This window comes from Nicotiana tabacum, chromosome 2 (assembly GCF_000715075.1).
Source record: "Nicotiana tabacum cultivar K326 chromosome 2, ASM71507v2, whole genome shotgun sequence".
NCBI classification, from domain to species: domain Eukaryota; kingdom Viridiplantae; phylum Streptophyta; class Magnoliopsida; order Solanales; family Solanaceae; genus Nicotiana; species Nicotiana tabacum.
This window is the reverse complement of record NC_134081.1, coordinates 114,298,000-114,325,056: the sequence shown is the minus strand read 5'-3', so window position 1 is coordinate 114,325,056 and position 27,057 is coordinate 114,298,000. Positions and strand designations below refer to the sequence as shown.

General features: G+C 36.4%; 4 protein-coding genes across 4 annotated transcripts; 3 read left to right on the top strand and 1 right to left on the bottom strand.

Annotated features, from left to right (window-relative positions):
* Positions 1–2,272: 2,272 nt before the first annotated feature.
* LOC107771692 (BTB/POZ domain-containing protein At2g04740) lies at positions 2,273–8,533 on the top strand. Its single transcript, XM_016591122.2, has 5 exons — positions 2,273–2,932; positions 4,349–5,108; positions 5,457–5,493; positions 5,617–5,750; positions 8,046–8,533. Exons 1-5 carry the CDS (start codon positions 2,467–2,469, stop codon positions 8,431–8,433), a joined length of 1,785 nt encoding a protein of 594 aa, XP_016446608.1. The 5' UTR covers positions 2,273–2,466; the 3' UTR covers positions 8,434–8,533.
* Positions 8,534–9,036: 503 nt separating this feature from the next.
* LOC107771691 (fimbrin-5-like) lies at positions 9,037–16,263 on the bottom strand. Its single transcript, XM_016591121.2, has 15 exons — positions 16,072–16,263; positions 15,747–15,893; positions 15,451–15,621; positions 14,698–14,942; positions 14,417–14,588; positions 14,271–14,309; positions 14,111–14,179; positions 13,716–13,832; positions 13,392–13,603; positions 12,234–12,389; positions 11,957–12,156; positions 10,681–10,838; positions 10,506–10,602; positions 10,223–10,314; positions 9,037–9,516 (listed from the first exon to the last, which is right to left on the bottom strand). The coding sequence occupies exons 2-15, from the start codon at positions 15,831–15,833 to the stop codon at positions 9,361–9,363; spliced, it is 1,971 nt and encodes a 656-aa protein (XP_016446607.1). The 5' UTR covers positions 15,834–15,893; positions 16,072–16,263; the 3' UTR covers positions 9,037–9,360.
* Positions 16,264–16,973: 710 nt separating this feature from the next.
* Positions 16,974–21,881, top strand: LOC107771690 (uncharacterized). Its single transcript, XM_016591119.2, has 2 exons — positions 16,974–18,252; positions 18,573–21,881. The coding sequence occupies exons 1-2, from the start codon at positions 17,784–17,786 to the stop codon at positions 18,605–18,607; spliced, it is 504 nt and encodes a 167-aa protein (XP_016446605.1). The 5' UTR covers positions 16,974–17,783; the 3' UTR covers positions 18,608–21,881.
* On the top strand, positions 17,196–17,720 carry LOC142167877 (uncharacterized). The gene has a single exon (XM_075228240.1). The coding sequence runs from the start codon at positions 17,196–17,198 to the stop codon at positions 17,718–17,720; it is 525 nt and encodes a 174-aa protein (XP_075084341.1).
* Positions 21,882–27,057: the final 5,176 nt, after the last annotated feature.

Here is a 27,057-nt window from a genome sequence, read left to right as displayed (position 1 = left end):
ATTGTTTAACCAAATCCGTACCCATACTCATATTAGTGTCGTGTCGACATGGGTGCGGCACCTAAACTGCGTGAAGTTTTATGTCGCATATCTGGAAAGCTAGAAGTACATGTCCTTTTATGATGCGCAAATGTGGGAAGCTCCTGATATTCTTGGAATCGTTACTTGATTTTCATGAGCTTCTTATTTTTCTTTAAGAAGTTTCTAATTTTTTTTTTCAAAAATTGAAAGCTTTTTCTTTAGGTGGTCATAATTCTTTTTTAAATAAAACCTAAGGAATTATATTCTTTGTTTAATTAATATTATTTGATATATATATATATATATATATATATATATATATATATATATATATATATATATTCAGTGTTAGCAAAGTAATTGAAAAATAACACAACTTAAAAAAAAGCGGCAGACATTGGCTTCTTCTTCTTCTCCGTCACTTGTTTTTCCACTTGTTCTACTTCTTTGCACATACAAGAAACGAATGAAAAAAAAAGAGATTGAGCAACTCCAAATTTACATATTTTTCATTTATTAATATTTGTTAAGAACGAGAAATAGAGCAATTATGAAACAAAATTGTCCTCAAGTTTTATTTATATAAGTTTTAAATTTTCAGACATTGTCCTAGAGTTTCATTAGCAGCAGAATTACTTGTATAACTTTCGAATTTCAGGATATTGTTCTCAAGTTTTACTTGCAGTTTGCACTTTGGGAAAATTTATTGAAGTTCATGTGTTTATTTTAACTATTTTGCCGTCTTAAGTTGTGATTATTTTTTATTTTTTAACTATTTGCAAATGCTGGCTATACTGTAATGGGGTATTATCATTTTTAGCATGTGTTGGAAACTATTTAATTCAGTAGCCAAAAAAATATATAAAATTTGTATAATTTTTATATATAACATACAGAATGTATGTATATACAAAAAATATTTTTTTTTTTGCTATTATTTTGAATCACTATGACAGATCGAAGCCCACAAGTCGAACTAACGTGCTTTACGATTTTAGCCGAGGCTATTTTCTCAAGACTTTAAGTGAATGATCCTATTTGTGCAAAACACCCTATTATTTGAAAAAGAAAATTTTACCTCCTATAACAAAGGTATACACCCTATTTATTATAAACTAAAATCATTTTAAAATATTATTTTCTATAGCTATCTTTTATATTTTATAGCAAAATAAGTATTTTATGGTATATACTATCATTGAGGCATGAAATAAGGCATGAAATACGCTATTTATGTTTTTTCTCTCTCTTAGACAGCTGGACATACCTATTTTTAAGGGATTGCCGTTACTGTATTCATGAATACATGGCGCGAATACATGTGAATACATGCGCGTACAGCTGTATTCATGAATACAAAAGCACGAATACATGTGAATACATACGCGTTCCCCTGATTTTAAGCACTTTTTGCTGCTGTATTCATGAATACATGGCGCGAATACATGTGCATACAGCTAGACTGCCGTGATTTTAGGCGTTTTTTACTGCTGTATTCATGAATACAACACCGTGAATACATGCGCGTACAGTTGGACTGCCTTAATTTTAGGCGCTTTTTACTATTGTATTCATGAATACATGTCGCGAATATATGTGAACACATGCGCGTACAGCTGGACTGCACTAATTTTAGGCACTTTTTGCTGCTGTATTCATGAATACAACAACACGAATACATGTGAATACACTACCGTAACAACTAAACAGTAGCTATAGGAAGTAATTATATATATGGTAGCTATATGAAATTAATAGACACTAAAGAATAGTGGTTTATGAAAATTTCTGAAGAAGTCGACCGGTCCACGCAAAACGATTAAGAAAAAATGGCACTATATAGCCGTTGAAAAAATAATAACAGAAAAATGTATAAAATTTGTATATTTTTTGTACTCCCTCCGTTCACTTTTACTTGTTCACTATTCACTTTATACGCCCCTTAAGAAATAATAAATAAAGTGCATAGTTTGCCATGATACCCATATTAATTGGTGTATACTCTTAATAGATTTGAAATGAGTGACTAATGCTAAGGGCAAAACAGAAAAAATAAATTATTTTTCTCTTTATATGCAAAAGTGGACAAGTAAAAGTGAAAATATATTTTTAGAATAGTGGAGTAAAAGTGAACGGAGGCTATTCAAAAATATAGTTTTTTGGCTATTAGAGGTAAATAGTTTTTGGCGCGGGTTAAAAATAAAAATATACGACAATTAACGAAGGGTACAGGCTTAGAGCCATAAACCGACCCCACTCTACATTTTCCCATGTTCTCCTTGTCAATCCTTTACTTCTTTCTGCTACAAACTTTCGTCATTTTCCAACGCCATAGCTTCATTCCTCAATCTTTGTAACTACCCGTTTTCTTCCTCCACTCCAACAATTCCAAACCAAACCCCTCAAATTGAAAATCCCAATTCATACAATAACAACCTCAAAGTCATGTCTACACACGCTTTCACTACTATGTCTGACCTCGACGACATAGACTTAAACCCTGAGGATTTCAAGTCATGTCTACCGTTAAAAAAAGTCCCATACGGCGACGTTTTCGAAGCGTCAAGAGCCGGTGACGTCGACCGGCTAAAGTACCTTTTAGAGTTAGGTGTGAACGTGAATGCGAGAGACCAATGGGATTCAGTGGCACTTTATTATGCTTGTCTTGCCGGTCACCTTGACGCTGCCCGAATGTTATTGGAGAGTGGTGCTATTTGTTCTGAACATACTTTTGATGGTGACCGTTGCCATTACGCTGCCCTTAATCTTAAAGTTAGGAAATTGCTTAAAGCCTTTGAAGCTCGTCCTCCGCCGCTTGGCCCTTTGCAAGCTGCTTTAAGAGATACCTTTTTGGCTTGTTGGGCTAATAGGAACTATTTGGAACAATCTGAAGGTCAAATCCCTATTTCGGGTATGTGGACATATTGAGCTTTATATTCTTGCTTATTCTTTGTAAATAGTACTGAATTTGATTATCTTTGGTTATCCATATGTGTGTGTGTGTGTGTGTGTGTGTTGAGAATGTAAAGTAATTTTATAAAGTAGCACAAAGGATCTGCTATAGAAACTGGATAAAGTGTGTTCTTTTTACCACAACAACTGATATGCATCAGTCCCAAATAGTTTGAGGCACAGTATTTTCTTTTCTTATGTACAAGAAGTAGAAATGCCTTAGAGATAATATCCGCCACTGGAGGAAGGGAAAATGGTCTAACTTTGAGATTGAAGTATGGAGTACAGGGCTTTTATGGGAACTGACCAGCTCATTTAGGTGAAGGACTTTAGAACCCATTGTAGGATTGAAGTTTAATCTGCTTGTCTTTAATATCCGTTGACTTTTAATTTCTAAACAATGATATTCGAGCACTTCAAGACATACTAATATGGGAAGAACTGTCCCGAATATTTCCTTCACCCACTTATAAGAGAGTCTCTGTAGAAACAAGGCAAAGAGGAAAACTTGGAACTCCATCCCTTCGGTGATATGGTGGACTATATGGAAAGAAAGGAATGCAAGAATTTTTAGAGTAAATCAGAATCTGTAATTAGTATTAAATACAGATGCATATCTTCACTCTTTTTTTGGTTCAACATGGCTATTGCAAATGACATTGATGCCATGGTTGACCTTTTTGAGCTCATTACACCATTCTTAATGCAGCCTCCTTGTAATTGCTTCTGTCTTGTAATTACGTCACAGAATTACTGGGTGTAGAAAGCTAATTATTGTTTTTTAAAAGAAAGTTTACTTAGAAGGCTGAGAAACCACTATTTACAGGAATTTGGGTTTGAATTCAGAATCCTTGCTACTTGGGAATCTTAGTACGTGGGAAGAAATACCTAGGCTACCAGAAGTGAAAAATAAATACACAGTCTGCTAATATGACTTCCTGACTAGCTATTGCACTATGATAGTGTAATAATCATAAATCTCTTCATGTGTTTCATCTGTACTTCAGTTTTCCATTGTATTACTGTTCTATTCTGGTATTGAATCTTTAGACACAGAATTTGATCACTCAACCTTGGCTTGTGAATGACTTCTGCTCTCACTATAGGCCTGGTGAAGCCTCTTGCGTTATCCGTGATTGTATAACTGGATAGATTGTACTTATTAGATCTTCCAATGATAGGGAACTCATGACTTTTTGTAATGGTGTTTTTATCTTGCTTACTCTTTTCTTACATGAGCTAATCAAAAATTTGGGATTCACTGGATATTCTACTTTGGTTCTTTAGCTGTATGCATATATCACACTCTCTGATTCTTTGTCCAGATTGTCTTCATGCACTCAAAAATGACATGGTGGTCTGGGATAATTAATAGGTAATTTAGCAAATGGAGGATCCAGCCTCAGCCACTTCCCTCCGGATGTTGTATTCTATGCGCATGGTAGGCCTATTGAAGCTCACAGAGTAATCTTGACTGCGCGGTCGCCTTTCTTCAAAAAGAAATTTCAGACTGAGTGGAAGGATAGAAAGGAAATACGGTTCTCTAGGGAAAAACTGTCTTATCATGCTCTTTATAGCCTCGTCCACTTCTTTTATTCCGATAGACTTGATATAGCAGTAGATGACATGGAAGATCTTGTCAGAATTTGCAAAGTTTGCAAATGCCATTCACTACAGAAAGTCCTCGAGAAAGAATTGATTCATCAAAAATATGCAGAGTACAAAGCACTAAGGGATGTGGATAACTCCCAAAAGCGGTTCATCTTGCAGGGAATCTCTCTCCCAGAAGGGGACCGTCTTCCAAATGCTTTGCATAAAATCCTTCAAATTTCTCTTGTGAATTCCAACAGAGAACAGAACTTGAATCTTGATGTTGATGGTCTTGTATGCCTTGTCAGTTCAATGCAGATGAGTGAGTATGAAGATGATCTGGCAGATGTTTGTGTCAGAGTTGATAAGAAGATCTTTCGTTGCCATCAAGTCGTCTTAGCATCAAGGTCTGAATATTTTAAAGCGAGGTTGTCACGGATGAAGGATTTTCCGGAAGGGAGAGATCATTTACCTGATAATGCACTTCCATGCATTGAGGAACATGATTTGACCGTTGGAGCTTTTGAGAAAATGATAGAGTATATGTAAGTTATCGTTTTCTCATTTCTTTTTTTTTTCTTTGAAAAGAAAATAAATAATAAGAACGTTTAAAACTAGACTGTTTAAACTAGCCTATACCCCCCCCCCCCAACCCCCCCAACCCCCCCAAAAAAAAAAAAAATAGAAAAAGAAAAAGGAACTTGAGTTACTCTGCTGTATTGCAGTATGTGTCTGTTGCATGCATCATCAACAGCATTGATGTGATTGTACCTTTCACTGATAACCTGTATGACTCACAAACTCGCTTTGATGTGACTCATATGACTTGGCTTTCAGCTGCGCTTGTTTCATCTTCAACCTCTTGCTAACAAAATCATATTTTTGTTGACCAGGTATACTGATGGATTAAAGGACATTGACCCTGATCAAGTATGCTGTTTGAATTTCTAATTGTAGAATAGCTATCCTTCTAAGGAATAGGAAATTCTGTCTCTTTCTCCACTGCGTTGATTGCTCACATAGTTTAATTTATGATGCACGTAATCTTATCAGGCTGAAGAGATGTTTGATGCTGCTTCGAGGTACCTGTTGTTTCCACTTAAACGTGTCGTAGCAGATGCACTGCTGCCACATTTGGAAATGGTTCCTCCTGCTGAGTTGTGCCATTGGCTGGTATTATCAGACATGTATGTGCTATCTGTCTTCTTCAGTCATATTCCTTGTTTAGGAATTTTTTTAATCTCTTTGGTTGTGGATTATCACCATATTCTAATCAACCTTTTTGGATGTTTAAACTGACAGCTAAAATTCCTGTATGTAAGTTTGATTTGGTGTTGTAGTCCTGTATGTAAGTTTGATTTGGTGTTGTAGTCCTGTCATTAATCATCTAATACTGTCTAGCTGGAAGAGCAAGAGTTAGTGTAATATGCATTAAAAACTGAGAATAACATTATGGTAACTGCTCCCAAGCTCCTAACATTTGGTTTATGGAAAAGAAAAAAAGCTACCTCGTAAAAATCAGAATCAGTTGTGACTTAATCCTGGAGAAATAAACTCTCCAACATTCTTATCAAGAAACATTAAAAATAAAAGAGTTAATATCCTAAAACCCCCTTAAACTATCACATTTTTGTCAGTTTCCTACTTAAACTATTCGGTGTCCCCAAACCCCCGAACTATATTGCCGCTCGTATTAAAACCCCCTCGTCGCTGACCTGGCATAACATGTGTAGATACTCGCTTGGGAGCGCGTGGTAGCTGAAAAAAAGACATCCAAATGGCCCACCTAACAGAAAATAATGGTTAATTAGTCTAACCCTCTTTCAAATTTATTTTTTTAATAAATATTCTCCGTATTTCAGTTATATCCATCTTTCTTCCTCATTTTTCACCATTCTTCCTTATTTTTTCACCCCAAGAGCATGGTGGGAAGTTCTTGGAGGGAAGGATGCCGAGGGTCAATTGGAAACAGCCTCTCTACCTCATGGTAGGGGTAAGGTCTGCGTACACACTACCCTCCTCAAACCCCACTAGTGGGATTATACTGGGTGGTTGTTGTTGTTGTTGTTGTTGTTGTTCCTTATTTTTTCACCTTTCTTCTTTGTTTTTCACCTTCTTCATTTTTTAACCTTTTTTCTTCAGTTCTCCGTATGGATTTCCTCTTAAAAAATTTCTCCCTCTCTTGTTTCCTTTGAAATTATTTTTTTTCTTTTTTGTTTTAGTCTTCTTTCATGTCTTACACATATTGTTGAAAGAATACCAATTTAAATTTTCTTATTAAATTCAGCACCTTGTAAAAAATAAAGTTAAATCTCTTGAACCTTCTTTATCTAATCTGGAATTAGAGAATGTAATTGCTGGGCAATTGATTTTTTATTTGCAAAATTTTATTTTGTGTAATCTTTTTTATGTAATATAAGATGACTTTTAAGAAATACAACACTATATGACTTTATTTATATTTTAACTGTGCTACAAAGTGAATATAAATAAGGACTTATTAATTGGAGTCTAGCATAAAGCACAATCACAATTAAACCTAAAATTAACACAGTACATTAGATAGTATTTTGGTCAAAACTCCTAGAATTAATCAATCATTCGAGAGTAATACATCATGAGTAAACTATCTAAAAACTTTGTACAAACCATAAGTTAATATAGTTAGACAAACGTACCATTAAAAGTCCAACATGGGGTTTTAATATATAGGGGAATATAGTTCAAGGAGATCTTGGGGACACCAGATAGTTTAAATAGGTAACTGACCAAAAGATGATAGTTTAGGCGGGTTTTAGGCTGAGTTAAATAGCCACGTGTAGTGCTACATAGCACGTTTTTTAGACAATTAGGAGCGTGTACTAGACGCACCTCGAAGAATGCAATGAGGGGTTTTTAATATGAAGGGCAATATAGTTTAGGGGGGTTTTGGGGACACCGAATAGTTTAAGTAGGAAACTGACAAAAACTTGATAGTTTAGGGAGATTTTAGGGTATTAACTCAAAATAAAATAAAAACTCTCCAACGTCATTAGCTTCTGAGCACTAGCATGTTGGTTCTGGTTCTGCTTAATGTATCACACTCATAGGCATTTTTCCAGTGTGGTCTTTTGAAAGTTCTCTCCCGATATGGAGATATGAGATGATCTTGAATCAGCAGGAGATGTATGAAATACATTTAGGAAGCTTTTGCGTGATGGTGACATGTCATATGATCAATTTGATCCAAGCCTATCGTGGACTTGGTTAACAAAAGGAAATTTATTCCTGTGTCATTTGGCGTGGCATCTTGGAAAAGGCTCAGTATCCAAGCCTGTCATATAAGAGAAAGTAGCTAGGGTGCTGTTTCTCCAGTCTGTAAATATTAGATGAATTATAGGAGATCTAAAAGAGAATGCTCCAATCTAAGACCGTGTCTCGCGGCTATTTCCGCTGTATAATTTTGCTTAATTAGTCTAAGTTCTTATGTTTTTTACTTTTAGGTATGGTGTTTTTAAGATTCGGGAGTATTGTCTAGACACAATGGCATGTAATTTTGAGACATTTGCGGATACTCAAGAGTTTAGGGCAATGCTTTTGACCCTCCCACCACCATCTGGTGATTCCTCACTCCGTACTACTGCCCCGAGTGCTCCTGGAGCTGAGATGAACACAGCTGAAGGAAATGTGTTGGATGATCTGCGAGAGAAATGGCTCGAAGCTGAAGCTGCTGAACTTGATGAGAGAGACGAGAGCGCATTACTTTTTGACAAGCGCCTTGAGATGCTCATGCATATTGCAGAACAAGAAAAAGCTGATGGACTTGATTGTAACGCAAGTAATGTCGTGTCATTTTCAGTAGTTGTACCAAATGAACAAGAACTCGTATGAATTTTATTTTTTCTATTTTTTGAATCTTATAGATGTGCCGTTTGTTAATGTAGCAAAGGAAGATTTTACAGCAGGAAATAAAAGTGATCTTATATGTGAAGTTCTTCCCCTGTTAGCGATTGGAACAATGTCTTTTTTCTTATTCTTTTAATTCCTTTTAACGACCTGATCCATGGAATTGTACTTGACCAGAGGACCAATCTACATAAATAAACAGTAGGATAATTGCTTGAGTCTTGAAACTGTGTTCTTTAATATTTTTTCATATTTTACCCAGAAACGGAATTCCGGACCCATAATGTTGTTCTTAGTGATAGAACAAATATTTGAAGGACTTTAATTATGCCTGAAGTAAAAGGATCTGAAATCCATTGAAACTGGCTTTCAAAAAAGAAGAATTAACCTAATAGCCACTCATTCAATTGTTTAAACTAAAATAGTCGGCGGATGAATAATATATGTATAACCGTATAATTAGAGTATAATCTATGTATACATGTTAGAAAAAGAATAGTAAATCCGGCCGGCTATTTATGTAAAGATCCCTTTTAAAAATCTCAGACGGTGAGACTGACATTCACATCTCATATCAGTTTCATTAAGGAAACACAATAGCTGTCTATTTGAAATCCCTGGTATTCTGTTAAATCCAGGGAGCCTAAAGATTCTGAAAAAAAAATATACAGTTGCTTTTTTCTTCCCTTTTACCACCCTAACCACTTTGTGGTGATAAATAGTAGCGACTAAACAAATTATATAGGTAATTGACAAGACATATTGACCAACTATATGAGATTTGTCCTCTTGAAAACAAAGGCTGAGGACCAAATCAGAAGAAGCATTCCCACCCATGAGTGACAATATGAACGATGTTATCTATTTATTTTCATGAAATTCTATCTGTCTTGTTGCTGCTCCATTTCTGACTTAGGAAGAAGCATTCTCACCATCAGCGGCTGCTGCTGGAGATTCATCGGAAGCAGCACTGTCTTCTTCAAGGATGGTCTCTGGCGTTCCACCTTTGTGTTGCAAGCTCCAAAACATGATGCTTGCTGTGAGAGTAAGGATCATCTTCTGGTTTACCTGTTTGCCAAAGTCAATAACATGTCAAGGAAAAGAAGATAAAAATATGTATGTTGTTCTTCAGCACAAAAGGCTGTCTGTTGAATCTTTGGCAGACATGAGATGCAAACACCATACCATTCTTTGAAAGCTAAGATTTCATAGACAAGAAATGAAGAAAATTGCTAAGATGCAAACACCATATTATTGCGTGGAAGCTATGATTTCATAGCAAGAAAAGTGGCATTTTGGTAGAAATCGTAGCTTCTACAAAATGCCACTTTGCTTTATAGCAATTTCCTTTTTTGGCGCTAAAAAAGAATGTTCGAACTTTAATGTTCGGGTTTTAGTTGTATCAATAAGGCCCTAAAGTGTTAGTAGAATTGCAAACATCTCATTCTTGATATGTAATGCTAAATAAAAATCCAAATTATTTATCACTAATCTCATAGGTCTGTCTAAATTGATTTTCATGCGATTCATTGGAAGAGTTATTCTGAATGAATCTGAGTTGTAGCATTCAATATAACTTGTCTGCACGATATGGCATGTTTGAATGTATAACCACTGCTCTATTACATTATAGCATAGCAGCATAATTAAACCCCTGACATCTGTAATGGAAGCACTTAATTGCAACAAAATGAAGCCTTTAACCAGATAATGAGCATCTAGTCTATATGAAAATTGCAGGTACAAGAAAGCAGTTCGTTATATCATATGGTACCTCAATTATATCCTCTGGCAATAAAAAGATGGAGCATCCAAGTTTCCGCGCAACACTGATTATATAAGTTGCATTAAGCTTCTTATCTTCGTCTGCAATTGCAATCAAGAATCATCAGCATTTTTATGAAGCCCAAAGAAAAAGGTTGTTCAGATCATTTAATCACAGCCAAAAAGAGAAGAAAATATATTCTTCCAAGTTTTCCAATTGCCATGATCTTTTCACTGGGGAACAAGGTGAGGATATACTGAATCTTCTATTTCTGAATCTTTCAAGTGTGTACCTGTTTCTCCCTTAGTTACAACGCTCCAATTCACGACCCTTGGCTCCACTGCACTAAGAAGTTCTAGGAAGAACATCCCATTTGATAGACTTTTGTCCTAACAAAACAAAACAGAAAACTCAGACGTCGTGAAATTAGAAACAGATATATTAGTAATTGATGCTTTCTTCATCACCTTGAAGCTTTCCATTTGTGATTTTCTGCCTGCACTCTTCACTTTACTGTTTGCCCAATTTAAGATGTCAGCATCTGTTATCTCCTTTCCTTGGGCATGAAACCTCAAGTTCTTCAACAGTTGCAGCATTGTAAACCTCATTAGCTGCCACAAAAAGGCTGAAAACAGAAAATGAATCGTTTACTTCTCTAAGAATAGAATAACTAATAACGGCTAGATAATTTCGAGGGCAAATTACCAAATGTTTGTAGGAGTAATATTTATCATCTTCACTATAAACAATCTACTTTGCATATTAACAAAGTAAGCTCTTTAAAATTTAAGCATGAAAATGAAGTTCACATCAGATGCTCATACTCCCTGTATTTTGGAAACTCTGAATTTTTTTTGCGCGAACACACATCAGGATGAATAATAAATCAAATCAAAACACGAATCAGCATTGGTTAACAATGACAAACTTAATAATATTATAATTTTAAAGCTATTCAACACTTCGAACTTAGTATCCAGACACTCATTCACCTTGTCGACTGTTCAATGTTTTGAATCAGGAACTCTGAAAGGTCAAAAGCCAAAGCATTGCTAAGAGAACTTATGTTACCTTATATAATTTATAAATTAATAATAGTTTTAAGAAGATGGAGTGGAAAAGTAAGCATTAAGTGACCCTTGTGCTCGATAAGAAGTGTGAAAGCTTTTCTACTTTTGGAAAATGAACACAGATGTTGGAGGACTACTAAACTGTAAATGTACGAATTTGCAATGGAAGGAGTACATATAATGAAACAAGATAATTGCATGTGATCATAGGGAAATGCCCCATATTTGTTTACTCCGGGGGATATTCTGGGCATGATATGTCAAAACGAGGAAAGTTTAGCTACATTGGGACGTAAAGCTAGGGTGGCTCAATGAAATCGGAGACCTAAAGCAAAAATTTAAGATGTGAGTAAATAACATTAGTAACGTGACAACGGTTGAAAAAATAGACATGATTAATTTAGATAACCAAGAAAAAATTGTATGGTTTTAACAAATTTTCTTTCAAGGTTTTAAGTATTCCACTGTATGACATTATCTAATATTTTACAAATTTGAGTTAAAATAGTAATAAAATATTTGATAACTAGAAGTCTAGAACCAACGTAGTGTATTGTGACAAAATGTTAATAGCGGGAGCTTAGTGCACCGGGCTGCCCTTCACTATAAAGAATCTACTCCGGTAGCATATAGTTTAGCAACATTGGAAAGTAAAGGGAGGTTCAAAATTTACCTAATATGAGCTTCTTGTTTCCTTGTACAATATCATTTCCAGCTACATTGACAAGGGAGAAATTCAGTTCTTTTCCAATCCTTATGACTTGGTTGCAATTCTCAACTTTCCTAAAAGGCATCTTAATAGGGGGTTTTGTTGCTTGCTTCCAGTTGACTGATCCTGGAGAAATTTTGTCGAGTACCTCCAATAGCACCCACCTGTGCATAAGAGTATTATCAACAAATAATATTTATGAAGTCTAATAATATTCATCAAAGAAACAATGAACACTAACCCTGCTCGCACATCCTCAAATAGATTGTTTATGTAAGTATCAATTCCAAGGCTATTCATCCACAACCGGAAGCATCTTTCTTCTCGAGATGTTTGAGCATCATCTTCCATCATCTCAGCAAAAGATATTTTCTTCGTGTCCACTGACAATCCATTCCTAGATCACAGTAAAAAGAGGACTCTTTTATAGATGGGAAAGTACACCATTATGAACTACACTAAGCATAAACATTAGCATGTTAATTACTCTAAGATCATCAGCGATTTCTAATAAATATTTTACTAAAAACAAGCGAAAGATGCAGTGAAGTATAAAACCATCATACAGAAATCAAGAATATTACATCTACGCATATCTTGTAGTTGTCTACAAGCATTAATTCCAGGGAAAACAACTAGATTATTTTAATATTCATCAAATGCATCAAGTGCATAAAACTAGGTTCACATAATCATTCATTCAATATATGTGCTTTCATAGTCTCATATATTTTTTCTAGAAAAGTTTCACTTAGAAGTAGAAACATTCACTACTGAATCGACATGCTTATATATTTGCTATGAGCATCCTTGTCGCTAATTGGAAGACTAAATTGACAGAACTAACACGTTGCAGCCGCATCAACATTCATCACACAACTTTTGATCATATTAGAGTTCAGTTTCAGACATGCTACGAATATCCATCATGGATTTATAGACAACTGCACAAACATATGTAATGCTATTGAAGAAACTAAATGAAAAGACATTAAAGAAGCAAGAATTTACGAATGAACAGAGTCATTGAACCCTAGTCCCTAGGCTCCATAAAAATGCAAATTGGAATAATATAATGTCATTACACGCTAAAGTATACATGACTCGGTCGACTGATAAGTTAAGTAGGAAAACAAGCCTCATATTCCATGTCTTAGTCTAGACTGCACATTACTGCAGAACTTTAACAAAGACTAAGCTGACTTGAGAGTTGGCTTAATTTAGCTCAATTTTCATCTTGAGGAATTTTTTTTTCTCCTTATATCCTTTGCTATGAAATTTGACTATAAAATTAAGAAACTAAAAAATTATATTGGATGTATCAACATTTTCCACATTATTAACTTAAAGAGAGAAATTTCAAATAATTGGTCTATGGAAAAGAACTTCTTAGACTGACCTGTGTTGGAATATTTGTGCAACAAATGCAAGATTTAAGTTTGTGGATCCCTCTACAATGTCTTGTGGAGTAACATATCTTTTGCAATCCATTTTCTCTGCTTGCTCAAGAATCAAATTTGCTCTTTCAGTTGGATCTTTAGCATCTAGTGTGGTGGTTGTACCATGTTCAGGTGCAAGAACATTCAACAAATGAGCATAGGCCTCTCCGTCCTGCAGTGTAAGTGTAAACTTCATATTTAGGAAATGAAAAATCTCCTTTGAAATGTAATGCTACCACTTTCTAAAAAGTTAATATGATATCGAACTTTTAGAACTATCTCACCTTTAAATCAGATGAAAAATTATTGACTTGCTTCTTATAGCCTGCTTTCTTTAGATGGAAGTTCATCCATTTCAGTAAAACCTTTTCTGGAGGCAAACCCAAGAGCTCCTCCACATCCTGCAAATTTTACAGCTAAAATTTAATCTAGCATAAATTTCAACGTGCAACAATAGAACAAAGAGCAGACTGATGCACTAAGCTCCCGCTATGCGCGGGGTCCGGGGAAGGGCCGGACCATAAAGGTCTATTGTACGTAGCCTTACTCTGCATTTCTGCAAGAGGCTGTTTCCACGACTCGAACCCGTGACCTCCTGATCACATGGCAGCAACTTTACCGGTGACCAGGAGGTGCAACATTAGAACCAAAACAGGAAAACCAATCAACTATTAGCAACCTTGCTGTCCTCCACCAATTCCACAAGTTGCGGAGTTTTCTTCAAATTGAGATCAGCTAATAGTTGTATCTGATATTTCAAAACAAGATCAAAAATAATATGAGTAACAATTCCTGTTGCATGACCAACATATGGAACACGTATAATAGTAGAAAAATACCTTGATAATTTGAGAAATCAGCCCAACAACCAGATGAGGCTAAGAGAACAAAAAACACAAGAAACTTCAGCAGCTATAATATTGATAATTATAATTTTTGTGTCCCAAAACTACTGTAATGTATAACTTGCGCAGATTTCACATACTCTTGCTTCAACTAAATCCTGGGTGCCAATATTGACCACTGTGCAACCGATTGCCTTGGCGGAATTGAGGCAAAGAGTGTGGTTCTCATTCCTCTCCCACGGATTAAGAACCTTTTTGGTATTAATAGCGCGCTCATCTATAGTACCAGGGACAGCAACATTGATAAGCTTACTGCATTACATGGTTTAGTAAATGAATCAACAAACATGCCAGTGAAATAATTAAGCGAAACAAGAATATCCCAGACAGAATCATTGTATGTTGCATCCTTAACACTTACCATAGAAGAACACCATCTTTCGCCAGATCAAAGAGTGCATTGGTAGATGGATCAATAGGAAGATAATCCTTCAAAAACTTGTCATCTCTGAGAAAGCTATTGATGTGGGCAACATATGAAGTCTTTTCAGATTCACTAATGTTGTGACGAATTGTGGTGGTTCTGGCCTTGAGGAATGAGGACGACGTTTTTAATTTTGTATTACCCAATTTAGCAGTAGCTCGTCCTTGTAAATCTAGATACGCCTAGCCATATAAAACACATATATATAGTTACATCTTTTCCATCACTTCAGTTGACACAGAACTTATGAGAAGCACATCAAGAAAGATAAGAAAATAACAGGATAACCAAGTAAGGTACAAGAGAACTTCATCTTAAGCCAGGTTGATAGGCTCATTGCTTTTACTCGTCCTTGAAATAACGATGCAACGAAGATGAAAGCCAAACATGTCAGAGTAAATTAGAACCATGAACTTTATGACATTTGAAGTTTATTTATTCAGCTATTCTTTAAAGCAACAACAACAACAAACACTGTGTAATCCCACAATTGGGGTCTGAGGAGTGTAGTGTGTACGCAGATCTTACCCTTACCTTGTGAAGGTAGCGAGACTGTTTCCGATAGACCCTCAGCTATTCTTTAAAGCTAAGTTTGTAATTCATTCCGTTTGAATACCAAATACATTGCTAGAAAACGTTAGAGAACGAAGAAATTACTACAAGTACGCGATGAAATTGTGTGGAACTCACCCGAAGAAAGGATTCAAAATCGATTTCTTCAGTCATATCAGAAGATGACTCGCTTAATATGTGGCTAATGTCATCCTCAGTAAGAATATCTTTGAAGGCCTTAAGTTTGCACATAACGTGCGGCAGATCTCCCAGTGTGACCTTTCCAGATTCATTCCTCGCAGAAACATACTGTAAACCAAATTTCAGCTAACATATTACAACAAAAATATGTATTTCCAGCAGTAAAAAAAAGGTCACCCTTTTAACAAACTGCATTATCTGACTCAAATTAAAGAACAGAATATTAAACATACTTTGGAATGGAGGCCACGAAGCTCGACTTGGGTGAATTGGCTCTGAAGCCATTGATCAGAAACAACAACACCAACAAAACCAGACATTTTTCTTAATTTTGGTGCTTTTTTCAAATCAATCCCCACTGAGCACAAGATCAATTATACCTTCATTTCACAAACCAAAACATCAATGCCAGAAAAATAATAATAAAAGACAATGTGGTGTCAATATGATTTGCATGCAGATTGAGATTCAATAAATTTCAGGTGCACTTTTATGTGATAATCACATGATGTTAATTAATTAGAAGATTTGTGGACATTGGTAAAGGATGTAACAAACCTGAGGTAGAATCAAATGCTCGTGGGGGGAAGAAGATGGACGAATCTTGATTACGTAAGTTGGCATTTGCTGCTTTACGAGGAAAATGAAACGAGAAAAAATCGTTTTACCTATCGGACCCGCGAAATACAGGGGACTGTACTATACCAAAAATAAGCATTTTCTTTCCATTTTTGTTATTCCATTGATCCATTCTTTGTTTCTGGACGAGTTTAACTTCTATAAACGCATTAGTTTTTGTATAAATTTTTATAATTAATTAGTCACTTAAAAGATAAACTTATAATTGATCATAATAGGGTGATTGACAGGAAAGACCCCATAAGAGGTTGGTCTCACCCGAATGTCCTAAAATTAGCGGTATTTAAAAAATGGCACCTGAGTCGCACACAATTATTGCACTTCAACGTTTCTTTACCGGATCGGTAGAGCTTATGTTATATTTACTCTACCAATATATTAAGTTGTTCATCAAGTACCAGGTTGACATGTATTACTCTTCAGGGATTGCTGTACTGAATTGGTAGAGTTTATGCTATATTTACTTACCTGTCTATTAAGTTGTTCATCAAAATTTATCCGATTGATATAATATTTCTATCGAAGTTTATCCGATTGATATAATTTTTTTGTGTTGTTTTAACAAAATATTCTTCGAATTTACAATTTCAATTTCGATCAAACGACCCCGAATATGCTCCAAATGATCTAAATTCAAAACAAAGCTTCCAAATGTGAGAATGAATAAGTCGACTGTGTAGTGCTAAGTAATGAGCCAGTTGTCAAGTTAGTTAGGCCAGCTGGCAGAGTTAGTCGATGCTGTTAGAATTAGTTACCAATAGTTAGTGTTCTTAGTTTAATTAAGTAGAGGTTAGTTGTGTCTATAAGTACATAGGTTGTATGTATTATTGATACCCAAATGAATATACAGAAAATCTTTTCTTCATCTCTCTCTCTTCCTTCTTCCTTGCACGCTACTGCTACATTGCTCCATTAATGGAGTTCATGACCTAGCTCAACTGAAGCTCAACTCACATGGTATCAAAGCAGTCGTGACTTGGAGTACACGGGCAGTGCAAGTTTATCGTCAATTCTAGTAATTGCTCTTCCTCTTAAGCTTAACAATGGGAGATGATAAGATCGATCACACTGATCCACTATTCCTTCATCCTTCTGACACGCCGAGTTCAGTTTTGATTCCAATTCAACTCACAGGATCTGAAAAGTATGGATTGTGGCAGAGAACGCTGCGAATTGCACTTCTAGCTAAGCGGAAATTAGGGTTCGTGACTGGTACTTGTAAAAAGGATTCCTTTAAGAAGGAATTACATGAGGAATGGGAGACATGCAATACAATTGTCTTCTCCTGGATCATGAATACAGTGTCGCAGAACCTAGTTAGTGGAATTGCTTATGCAACTGATGCTCATTTAGTTTGGAAGGACTTAAAGGAGAGGTTTGATAAGGTTAATCGTGTAAGGATCTTCCAATTGCATAGAGAAATTGCAACAATCTCACAAGGAACAGATTCTGTGGACACCTATTTTACAAAGCTGAAAGAGTTATGGTCAGAGTATGATGCCTTGGTGCCTTCACCTGGATGTGACTGTGTGAAATCAAAGGATTTTATCGTGCATCTTCATCAGTAGAGGTTGCTTCAATTTCTGAGTGGTCTCAATGAATTATATGATCTAGCAAGCAGACAAATCCTAATGAAGACAACAGAACCAACACTGAATCAGGCTTATGCTCTGATCATTGAAGATGAGAGTCAGAGGTCAAGCCCATATCCAGCCTTGACTGTTAAAGCAGAAGTAAATGTTATGCAGGCTGGTCGAGGGACAATTCCTAGAGGAGAGCCAATTGCCATGCAAGCTGGTGAAGGACAATCCTATAAAGAAAAGAAACCTTTCATGAGATGTGATTATTGCCATAAGAATAGGCATTTGAAGGAAAATTGCTTTAAATTGATAGGGTATCCAGGGGACTTTAAGGCAAAAAGTCATGTTGTGGCTAACAATGCTACTAGTGTTTTTGAGCATGAACAACAGACACAGATGAATGGAGAAAAAGGAACAAGCTGTGATCAAGTAGCAGGGCATTTCTTCATTGAGGATAAGTACATGCAAATACTGAATATACTGTATAAGGATACTTCTATACCACAAGTAAACATAGCAGGTATTACCACATCTCTAATGGCTAATTGTTCTAATAGTGAGTGGATAATTGATTCTGGTGCAACTCATCACATAGATGCCTCATTCGACTTATTGCATTCTAAAACTAAGTTGAAAGGTGAACAAAAAGAATAGGTACAATTGCCCACTCGTGAGAGAACTGACATTACACATACTGGTAGTGCAATCATTCTTAAGGATTTGGAGGTGAAAAATGTGCTATTTGTCCTAGACTTCAAATTTAATTTTCTGTTTGTATCCAAACTCACAAAGGAACTCTGCTGCTCAGTTCATTTTTATCCTGACTTCTGTGTATTTCAGGACCTTTGGAGTGGCAGAGTAAGGAGGATTGGTAAGGAAAAAGGAGGTCTATATGTGGTGAAGGATGCACACATAGCAAAAGTGTTGCAGCAGATATCAGCAGCCACTACTCAAAAGCCAGAATTTGATGGTCATCTTTGGCAGTAGAGATTAGGACATGCGTCAGTTAGCACAATGAAGCATATCAAGTCTTTTCAGCATGCAACGGTAGACCTAAACGTAAATACGGATTGTTCAATTTTTCCTTTGGCTAAACAAAGTAGGTTAGTCTTTCCTAGAAGTTGTTCTAGAAGTGTCAGTCCTTTGCTATTATTACATATGGATGTTTGGGGTCCTTATAAGTTCCTTACACATGATAGGAAGCATTTTTTCTTGACCACGGTGGATGATCATTCAAGATATACTTGGGCGCATTTGCTGCAGTTAAAGACTGATGTTATAGTAACATTGCAGAAGTTCCTTTCTATGCTTAGAACATAGTTTAATGCAATTGTTAAGACCATTAGAACAGACAATGGAGGAGAATTTTTCAATAAACAATGCAATAACTTGTTTGATCACTATGGTATAGTACACCAAAGTAGCTGTGCATACACATCCCCACAAAATGGGGTGGTAGAAAGGAAACACAGATACATCCTTGACACAACAAGGGCACTGAAATTTTAAGCTAATGTGCCAACTAGGTATTGGGGAGAGTGCATAACTACTGCTGTGTACCTTATCAATTGGCTTCCTACTATTATTTTGAATGGGAAAACACCTTATGAGTTGTTGTATCATACACAACCTTCACTCAACCATTTAAGAGTATTTGGTTGCCTCTGCTATGCTACTACTTTGGTGCATGGAAACAAATTCTCAGCAAGCGCCAAGCCAGCAGCCCATCTTGGGTACTCAGAAACTCAGAAAGGTTACAAGCTGCTGGATCTTTCTACTAACCAGTTTTTTGTTTGCAGGGATGTTGTGTTTAAGGAGCACTTATTTTTTTTTGTTCAGCCTTCCTTATGGAAACATTCCATGGTCCATGATAGGGGGAGTGTGCAGGTTAATCATGAACCATTTCCAGCTGATCATGACTTCCTACAAGAAGATCCTGAAGGCATTGAACCTGCATCCACTTCTCATCCACAAGAAGCTGCAGTCTCACCAATAGTGGATTCAACTCCTAGCGTGGATAATGGACCTACCGAGGAAGTACAGAATGGGCATGCAGCAAATGAGCATACACAAGGAGAAACAAATACGACACCAGACTTATATGACTCAACAGCTGACTTACATGACATTGTAAGTGAGGAAGAGTATGAAGCAATGTACCTGCCACAAGATGTAGATACATTACCAGATATAGAACCTGCCCTTACAAGTGAAGAACCAAGAAGATCTAGCAGAAATGTCTAAGAGCCTTTGTGGTTGAAGGATTATGTCACACAAAAGAAGGCTAATGGAACAACACTGTATCCTCTATTAGACCATTTAACATATAGCAGGCTGTCAACATCTTGCCAAATATATGTAGCAAAGATTTCTTCACTGACAGAACCTCAGAGTTTTGCAGAAGCATCTAAAGACAAAAGATGGGTGGAAGCAATGCAGTTGGAGATTAAGGCCTTAGAAGATAACAAAACTTGGGAGATAATAGACTTGCCTAAAGGAAAGAACACCATTGGCTCAAAATGGGTGTACAAGATAAAGTTCAAAGCAAATGGAGAAGTTGAAAGATTCAAAACTAGATTGGTGGCCAAGGGGTACAATCAAAAGGAAGGTCTAGATTATCATGAGACCTTCTCACCAATTGCCAAAATGGTAACTGTGAGAGCAGTCATTGCAGTGGTAGCCTCATAGGGATGGAACATGTATCAAATGGATGTTCATAATGCATTTATCCAAGGAGACCTATATGAAGAAGTGCATATGGAACTGCCTCAGGGCTTCAGAAGACAGGGGAAGACAAAAGTTTGCTAGTTAGTGAAATCCTTGTATGGCTTGAAGCAGGCTTCAAGACAATGGAACCTCAAACTCACTGAAACTCTTCTGGATGCAGGCTATGTTCAGAGTCTCTATGATTTCTCATTATTCACAAATAAGAAGGGAACAAAATTTGTAGTTGTGTTGGTGTATGTTGATGACTTACTCATCACTTCAGGAGACAGAATGTTTTAAACAGGAAGTTCAAAGTGAAGGATCTTGGAGAATTGAGGTATTTCCTAGGGATAGAAGTCATGAGATCCAACCAAGGGATTTTATTGAACCAGAGAAAGTATGCACTTCAACTGGTGTGTGATGTAGGTCTAGGATCAACAAAGCCAGCAGCTACTCCACTTGATATGAATCAAAAGTTCACCTCAGTAGAGTTTGATAAACATGTTGGAGTAGCTGGAGATGAAATGTTGACATGCATTTCAGCCTATCAGAGGTTGATTGGCAGGTTGATATACCTAACAATCACTAGGCCAGATATCATATTTGTTGTGCAAACATTGAGCCAATTCATGTAATCACCTAAGCAGTCCCATTGGGAAGCAGCAGTAAGGGTAGGGAAATACATCAAACAAAATCCAGGAATGGGGATTCTGATGAGTAGCAAGCATGTAGACAGTCTGGTTTGTCACTGTAATGCAAACTGGGCATCATGTCCTAACACTAGAAGATCAGTGACTAGGTTTGTGGTAAAATTTGGAGATTCATTGGTGTCTTGGAAGTCAAAGAAGCAACAGACAGTTTCAAGAAGCTCAGCAGAAAGAGAATACAGAAGCTTAGCAACAACTACTGCAGAAATTGTATGGTTGATGGGATTGTTTACAGAGCTCAATGCATCTATCAAGCAACCAGTGGATATAATGTGTGATAGCAAAGTTGCTTTACAAATTGCAGCAAATCCCATATTTCATGAAATGACCAAACATATTGAAATAGATTGTCACTTTATTAGGGATAAGATCAAGGAAGGAAGGATCAAGACACATCACATTGGAACTGAGGATCGGCAGACAAACCTGTTGACTAAGGGACTGAGAAGAATACAACATGAGTATCTACTGGGCAAGCTAGGAGTGCTCAACATCTTACACCCTCCATCTTGAAGGGGGGTGTGCGAATTAATAAGTCGACTGTGTAGTGCTAAGAAATGAGCTAGCTGTCAAGTTAGTTAGGCTAGCTGGCAGAGTTAGTTGATGTTGTTAGAATTAGTTACCAATAGTTAGTGTCCTTAGCTTAATTAAGTAGAGGTTAGTTGTGTCTATAAATATAGAGGTTGTATGTGTTATTTATATACAATTGAATATACAGAAAAGCTTTTCTTCTTCATCTCTCTCTCTCTCTTCCTTCTTCCTCGCACGCTACTGCCACATTGCTCCATTAATGGAGTTCATGACCTAGCTCAACTGAAGCTCAACTCACACCAAATACCAACACAAACAATCCCAAATTTCTAATTAGAGCTCATCCATAAAAACAAGTGCTTAAAAGTACTTTTTACTTTATTCAAACACTACAAATGGCTTAAAAGTTATTTTGGCTTAAAACTACTTAGAATAAGCCAACCAAACGGGCTCTTAGTCAAATAACACCAAATCAAAAAGAACCACTTTGTCTTCTTATGCTTTTTAAGTTTCAATAATGGAGTTTTGAGCTTTTTACAGTAAATCACTAAATCAGTGTTTGAACTAAACTCACCACCAAACAAGAATTTCAAGTTTTAAATCTTGAAGAACTATGGTGTTTAAGTAAATAATCGGAACATTTCGCTAACACTGTAACAATTGGGATATTCCACCGAGACCAGTCTTGTTGGGAAACATGCCATTCAAATTTTTTTGTACTTTCTTTTGCACGTGAAGGTGGGTTTTTGTCAGAACCTGGGCCTAGTCCTGGGCCTGAGGTTGGTCCTTATAATAAGTCTTAAATTGGTTTTGGTTTGAACTCATTTCAGATCAAGTTAAATCCAATTATGCGAGCTCAATTCCTTAGCCCAGGCTGCAACACCTTAAGTTTGAAATACGTAAAATTTGCACGGGGCGCCCTATTTGGTCGTCCCCATTTAACCTGTACCTATTTTTTAAATTTTTTTAAACTAGTATCCAACTCTTTCTTCTTCTATGGTGTTTTTACAGTGATTTTATATGGTATTTGTGAACATATTTTAAGGTAGTTTATGATGTTTTATAGTGGTGAATTGTTGTGGCGCTTTAGTTTTTACTATTGTTTAGGGTTTCTTCATTTTCTTCTTCTTCTTCTTTTTCTTAATTGAAAAATAGGTTCGTTAGATTTATTGTTGTTTTGGACAAATTGATGATTGAGGTTTGTTGATATTTGGAGGTTATGTTTCAAATTTGAACTCATTTGGAGTATATTTAGATGTTAAATCTTATATTGGATTGTTAACATTCGAAGAACAAATTTCTGTTTCTGGGCAATTTGTACTTTAGGCCTATTTGGACTTAAGCACATGAAAACGTTGGTTGCACTTCAGACCTATTTGGCCTTAAGTACATCTGAAGTGTAATTTTTTTACTTCAGACTTATTGGACTTAAGTGCATGAAACTATTGGTTGCACTTCAGACCTATTTGGCTTTAAGTGCATCTAAAGTGTAATTTTTTCACTTTAGACTTTTTGGCCTTAAGTGCATGAAACTATTTGTTGCACTTTAGACCTATTTGGCCTTAAGTGCAATGAAGTGCAATTTTTTTACTTCACACTGTTTAGCCTTAAGTGCATGAAACCATTGGTTGCACTTCACACCTATTTGGCCTTAAGTGCATCTGAAGTATAATTTTTCACTTCAAACCTCTCTGACCTTAAGTGCATGAAAATATTTACTGCACTTCAGACCTATCTGGCCTTAAGTGTATCTTAAGTACAATTTTTGTACTTTAGACTTAATTGGCCTTAAGTGCACTGCACTTCAGACTAATTCTTTTTAACTTCAGACCCGATAAGTCTGAAGTTGATCGTAAAGTGGGTAGGCTTGCAAATTTTTTTGCAAAGTGGGTATAACTTCAATTGTGACCCCAAAACCGGGTATAGATGCAAATGCCCCGATACGTAAAATTTGTATGGGACGCCCTATTTGGTCGCCCTCATTTAATCTATACCCACTTTTTAATTTTTTTTAACTGGTACCCAACTCTTTCTTCTTCTTCTTCTTACAATGATTTTATATGGTGTTTGTCAACATATTTTAAGATAGTTTATTATGTTTTACAGTAGTGAGTTGATGTGGCACTTTATTTTTTACTATTGTTTAGGGTTTCTTCTTCTTCTTTTTCTTAATTGCAAAATGGACTTGTTAGATTTATTATTATTTTGACAAATTGATGATTGGGGTTTGTTGATATTTGGAGATTATTTTTCAAATTTGAACTCATTTGGAATAGATTTAGATGTTAAATCGTATATTGGATTGCTAAAATTCGAATAACAAATTTCTGTTTTTGGGCAATTTGCGCTTCAGGCCTATTTTGCCTTAAGTGCATGAAAACGTTGGTTGCACTTCAGACCTATTTGGCCTTAAGTGCATCTGAAGTGCAATTTTTTCACTTCAGACTTATTGGCCTTAAGTGCATGAAACCATTAGTTGCACTTCAGACCTATTTGGCCTTAAGTGCATCTAAAGTGCAATTTTTTCACTTTAGACTTTTTGGCCTTAAAGTGCATGAAACCATTTGTTATACTTCACACCTATTTGGCCTTAAGTGCACTAAAGTGCAATTTCTCTCTCTCTCTCTCTCTCTCTCTCTCTCTCTCTCTCTCTCTCTCTCTCTCTCTCTCTCTCTCTCTCTCTCTCTCTCTCTCTCTCTCTCTTCCTTCTTCCTTGCACGCTACTGCTACATTGCTCCATTAATGGAGTTCATGACCTAGCTCAACTGAAGCTCAACTCACACCAAATACCAACACAAACAATCCCAAATCTCTAATTTAGAGCTCATCCATAAAAACAAGTGCTTAAAAGCACGTTTTTACTTTATTCAAACACTACAAATGGCTTAAAAGCTATTTTGGCTTAAAAGTACTTAAAATAAGCCAATCCAAACGGGCTCTTAGTCAAATAACACCAAATTAAAAAGAACCACTGTCTTCTTATACTTTCTAAGTTTCAATAATGGAGTTTTGAGCTTTTTATAGTAAATCACTAAATCGCTGTTTGAACTAAAAATTTAAGCATTTCTATTTTTCACCACCAAACAAGAATTTCAAGTTTTAAATCTTGAAGAACTATGGTGTTTAAGTAAATAATCAGAACATTTCGCTAATACTGTAACAATTGGGATATTCCACCGAGACCAGTCTTGTTGGGAAACATGCCACGCAATTTGTTTTGTACTTTCTTTTGCACGTGGAGGTGGGTTTTTGTCAGAACCTGGGCCTAGTCCTGGGCCTGAGGTTGGTCCTTATAATAAGTCATAAATTGGTTTTGGTTTGAACTCATTTCAGATCAAGTTAAATCCAATTATGCGAGCTTAATTCCTTAGCCCAGGCTGCAACACCTTAAGTTTGAAATACGTAAATTTGCACGGGGCGCCCTATTTGGTCGTCCCCATTTAACCTGTACCTACTTTTTAATTTTTTTTAACTAGTACCCAACTCTTTCTTGTTCTATGGTGTTTTTACAGTGATTTTATATGGTGTTTGTGAACATATTTTAAGGTAGTTTATGATGTTTTATAGTTACCAATAGTTAGTCACTTTCGCGATCGCGAAGGGGAACCTGGGCTGGGGAGGATTTTACTCTACGCGAATGCGAGACCATGGTCGCGAACGCGGAGCATTGGGGGGAGTTGCTCTACGCGAACGCGAACGCATAGCTTTAGCTAGGCTTGGCAGGGGACCTATGAAACTCTATGCGAACGCGAAGGTAAGGCGGGCTAAACCTTCGCGAACGCGTAAAGCCTCCCGCGATCGCGTAAGTCCTTAGGAGGCTGATCTTCGCGAACGCGACAGTGTTCATGCGATCGCGATGAACACTATCGCCCAGCACTTGAAACAGAATCAAAAACGGGATTTAGCCATTTTTTTCACATTTTCAAAAACAAAACAGGCTAGAGGCGATTTTCAAGAGATAGTTTCTTCTCCAAAGTGTTGGTAAATGATTCTAAACCATTTTTTTTCAATTACCCGTTACATTTCATGAATTTCCAACCAAAAATCTAGAGTTTTCATGGTAGAATTAGGGGTTTTGGGTAGAAATTAGGGATTTCAGAAATTTGGGGATTTAGACCTCAAATTGAGGTCGCATTCCAAAACCAATTATATATCCGGGCTCGGGGGTGAATGGGTAAGTGGATTTTGGTCTTAACCTCGAGTTTTGACCAAGCGGGTCCGGGTCGATTTTTGACTTTTTGGAGGAAAATTTGGGAAAATCTAAATTTATGCAATTTAATTGATTCCTTTAGCAACATTTGATATTATTGAGTTATTTTTAAATAGATACGAGTGGTTTGGAGGTGAATTCTAAAGGAGAGGCTATGATTGAGTATTAAGTGGCCTTCAGAGCGAGGTAAGTGTCTTGGTTAACCCTGACTTGAGGAAATTAGGAACCTCAGATTAATTTCTATGTGAAATTCATGTGAGCGACGTATATGTGAGGTGACGAGTACTTATGCGCCGCCAATTTACATGTTTTCCCCGTTTCTCCCATTTTTCTTATATTATCTCTTTTCCATGCCTAATTGTTATGTGTTTAGACTAATGTTATTAACTTAATCGTTCTTATCATGTTTACGGATCTTCTGGTGATAATTGAGTATTTATTTCAAAGTTGAGATTGATGTTATGGAACCAAATGCTGAAGTAAGGCTTGTACTTGTTATTCTATCTCCCTTTTGTTAATTGTTCATTGTATTATGGTAAGGGAGAGTGTTAATGCACGAAGGGTGATGTCGTGCCATATTGTGAGTGTAAAAGCACGAAGGGTGATGTCGTGCCATATTGTGAGTGTTAATGCACGAAGGGTGATGTCATGCCATAATATGAGAGTTAATGCACGAAGGGTGATGCCGTATCGTTTCTATTGATTTTATGGTGAGGTTGAGAGTAAAAGCACGAAGGGTGATGCCGTGCATTTTTTCCTTTATTGTATTCATGTTCCTGTTGATTCATAGTATATTGGTTGTTCCAGTTATCATTCTGCTGTAGTTCTTTATCTCGTATTTCCCCCAGCATTTTCCCCCTCCCGATATTTCCTGTCTAGATCTTCATTACTGTTATTTGGATATACACTGTTAAATTGTACAGGTTGAGTTGTAGGTGCCTTGCCTTAGCCTCGTCACTACTTCGTCGAGGTTAGGTTCGACACTTACCAGTACGTGGGGTCAGTTGTACTGGTAATTCTTTCCCATTTCCACTATGGAATCTCAATTTATTGTAGTAGACCTGCGGGTCATTGATGATTAGCCTTAACCTGCTGGCAAGTCAAACAGCTAGAAACAAAGTTAGCAACATCTTTCTTCATACCTTCCCACCAATAAAATTGCTTTAGGTCA

Coding starts and splice junctions, on each gene's coding strand:
- LOC107771692 (XM_016591122.2), top strand. CDS start 2,467: ATGTCTACACACGCTTTCACTACTATGTCTGACCTCGACGACATAGAC. Junction 2,933..4,348: donor AGGTCAAATCCCTATTTCGG/GTATGTGGACAT, acceptor GATAATTAATAG/GTAATTTAGCAAATGGAGGA. Junction 5,751..8,045: donor TGGCTGGTATTATCAGACAT/GTATGTGCTATC, acceptor TTTTACTTTTAG/GTATGGTGTTTTTAAGATTC.
- LOC107771691 (XM_016591121.2), bottom strand. CDS start 15,833: ATGTCTGGTTTTGTTGGTGTTGTTGTTTCTGATCAATGGCTTCAGAGC. Junction 12,390..13,391: donor GCACAAATATTCCAACACAG/GTCAGTCTAAGA, acceptor ACTGTGATCTAG/GAATGGATTGTCAGTGGACA. Junction 10,603..10,680: donor CACAAATGGAAAGCTTCAAG/GTGATGAAGAAA, acceptor TTGTTTTGTTAG/GACAAAAGTCTATCAAATGG.
- LOC142167877 (XM_075228240.1), top strand. CDS start 17,196: ATGGGAGATGATAAGATCGATCACACTGATCCACTATTCCTTCATCCT.
- LOC107771690 (XM_016591119.2), top strand. CDS start 17,784: ATGAAGACAACAGAACCAACACTGAATCAGGCTTATGCTCTGATCATT. Junction 18,253..18,572: donor ACCACAAGTAAACATAGCAG/GTATTACCACAT, acceptor TGTGTATTTCAG/GACCTTTGGAGTGGCAGAGT.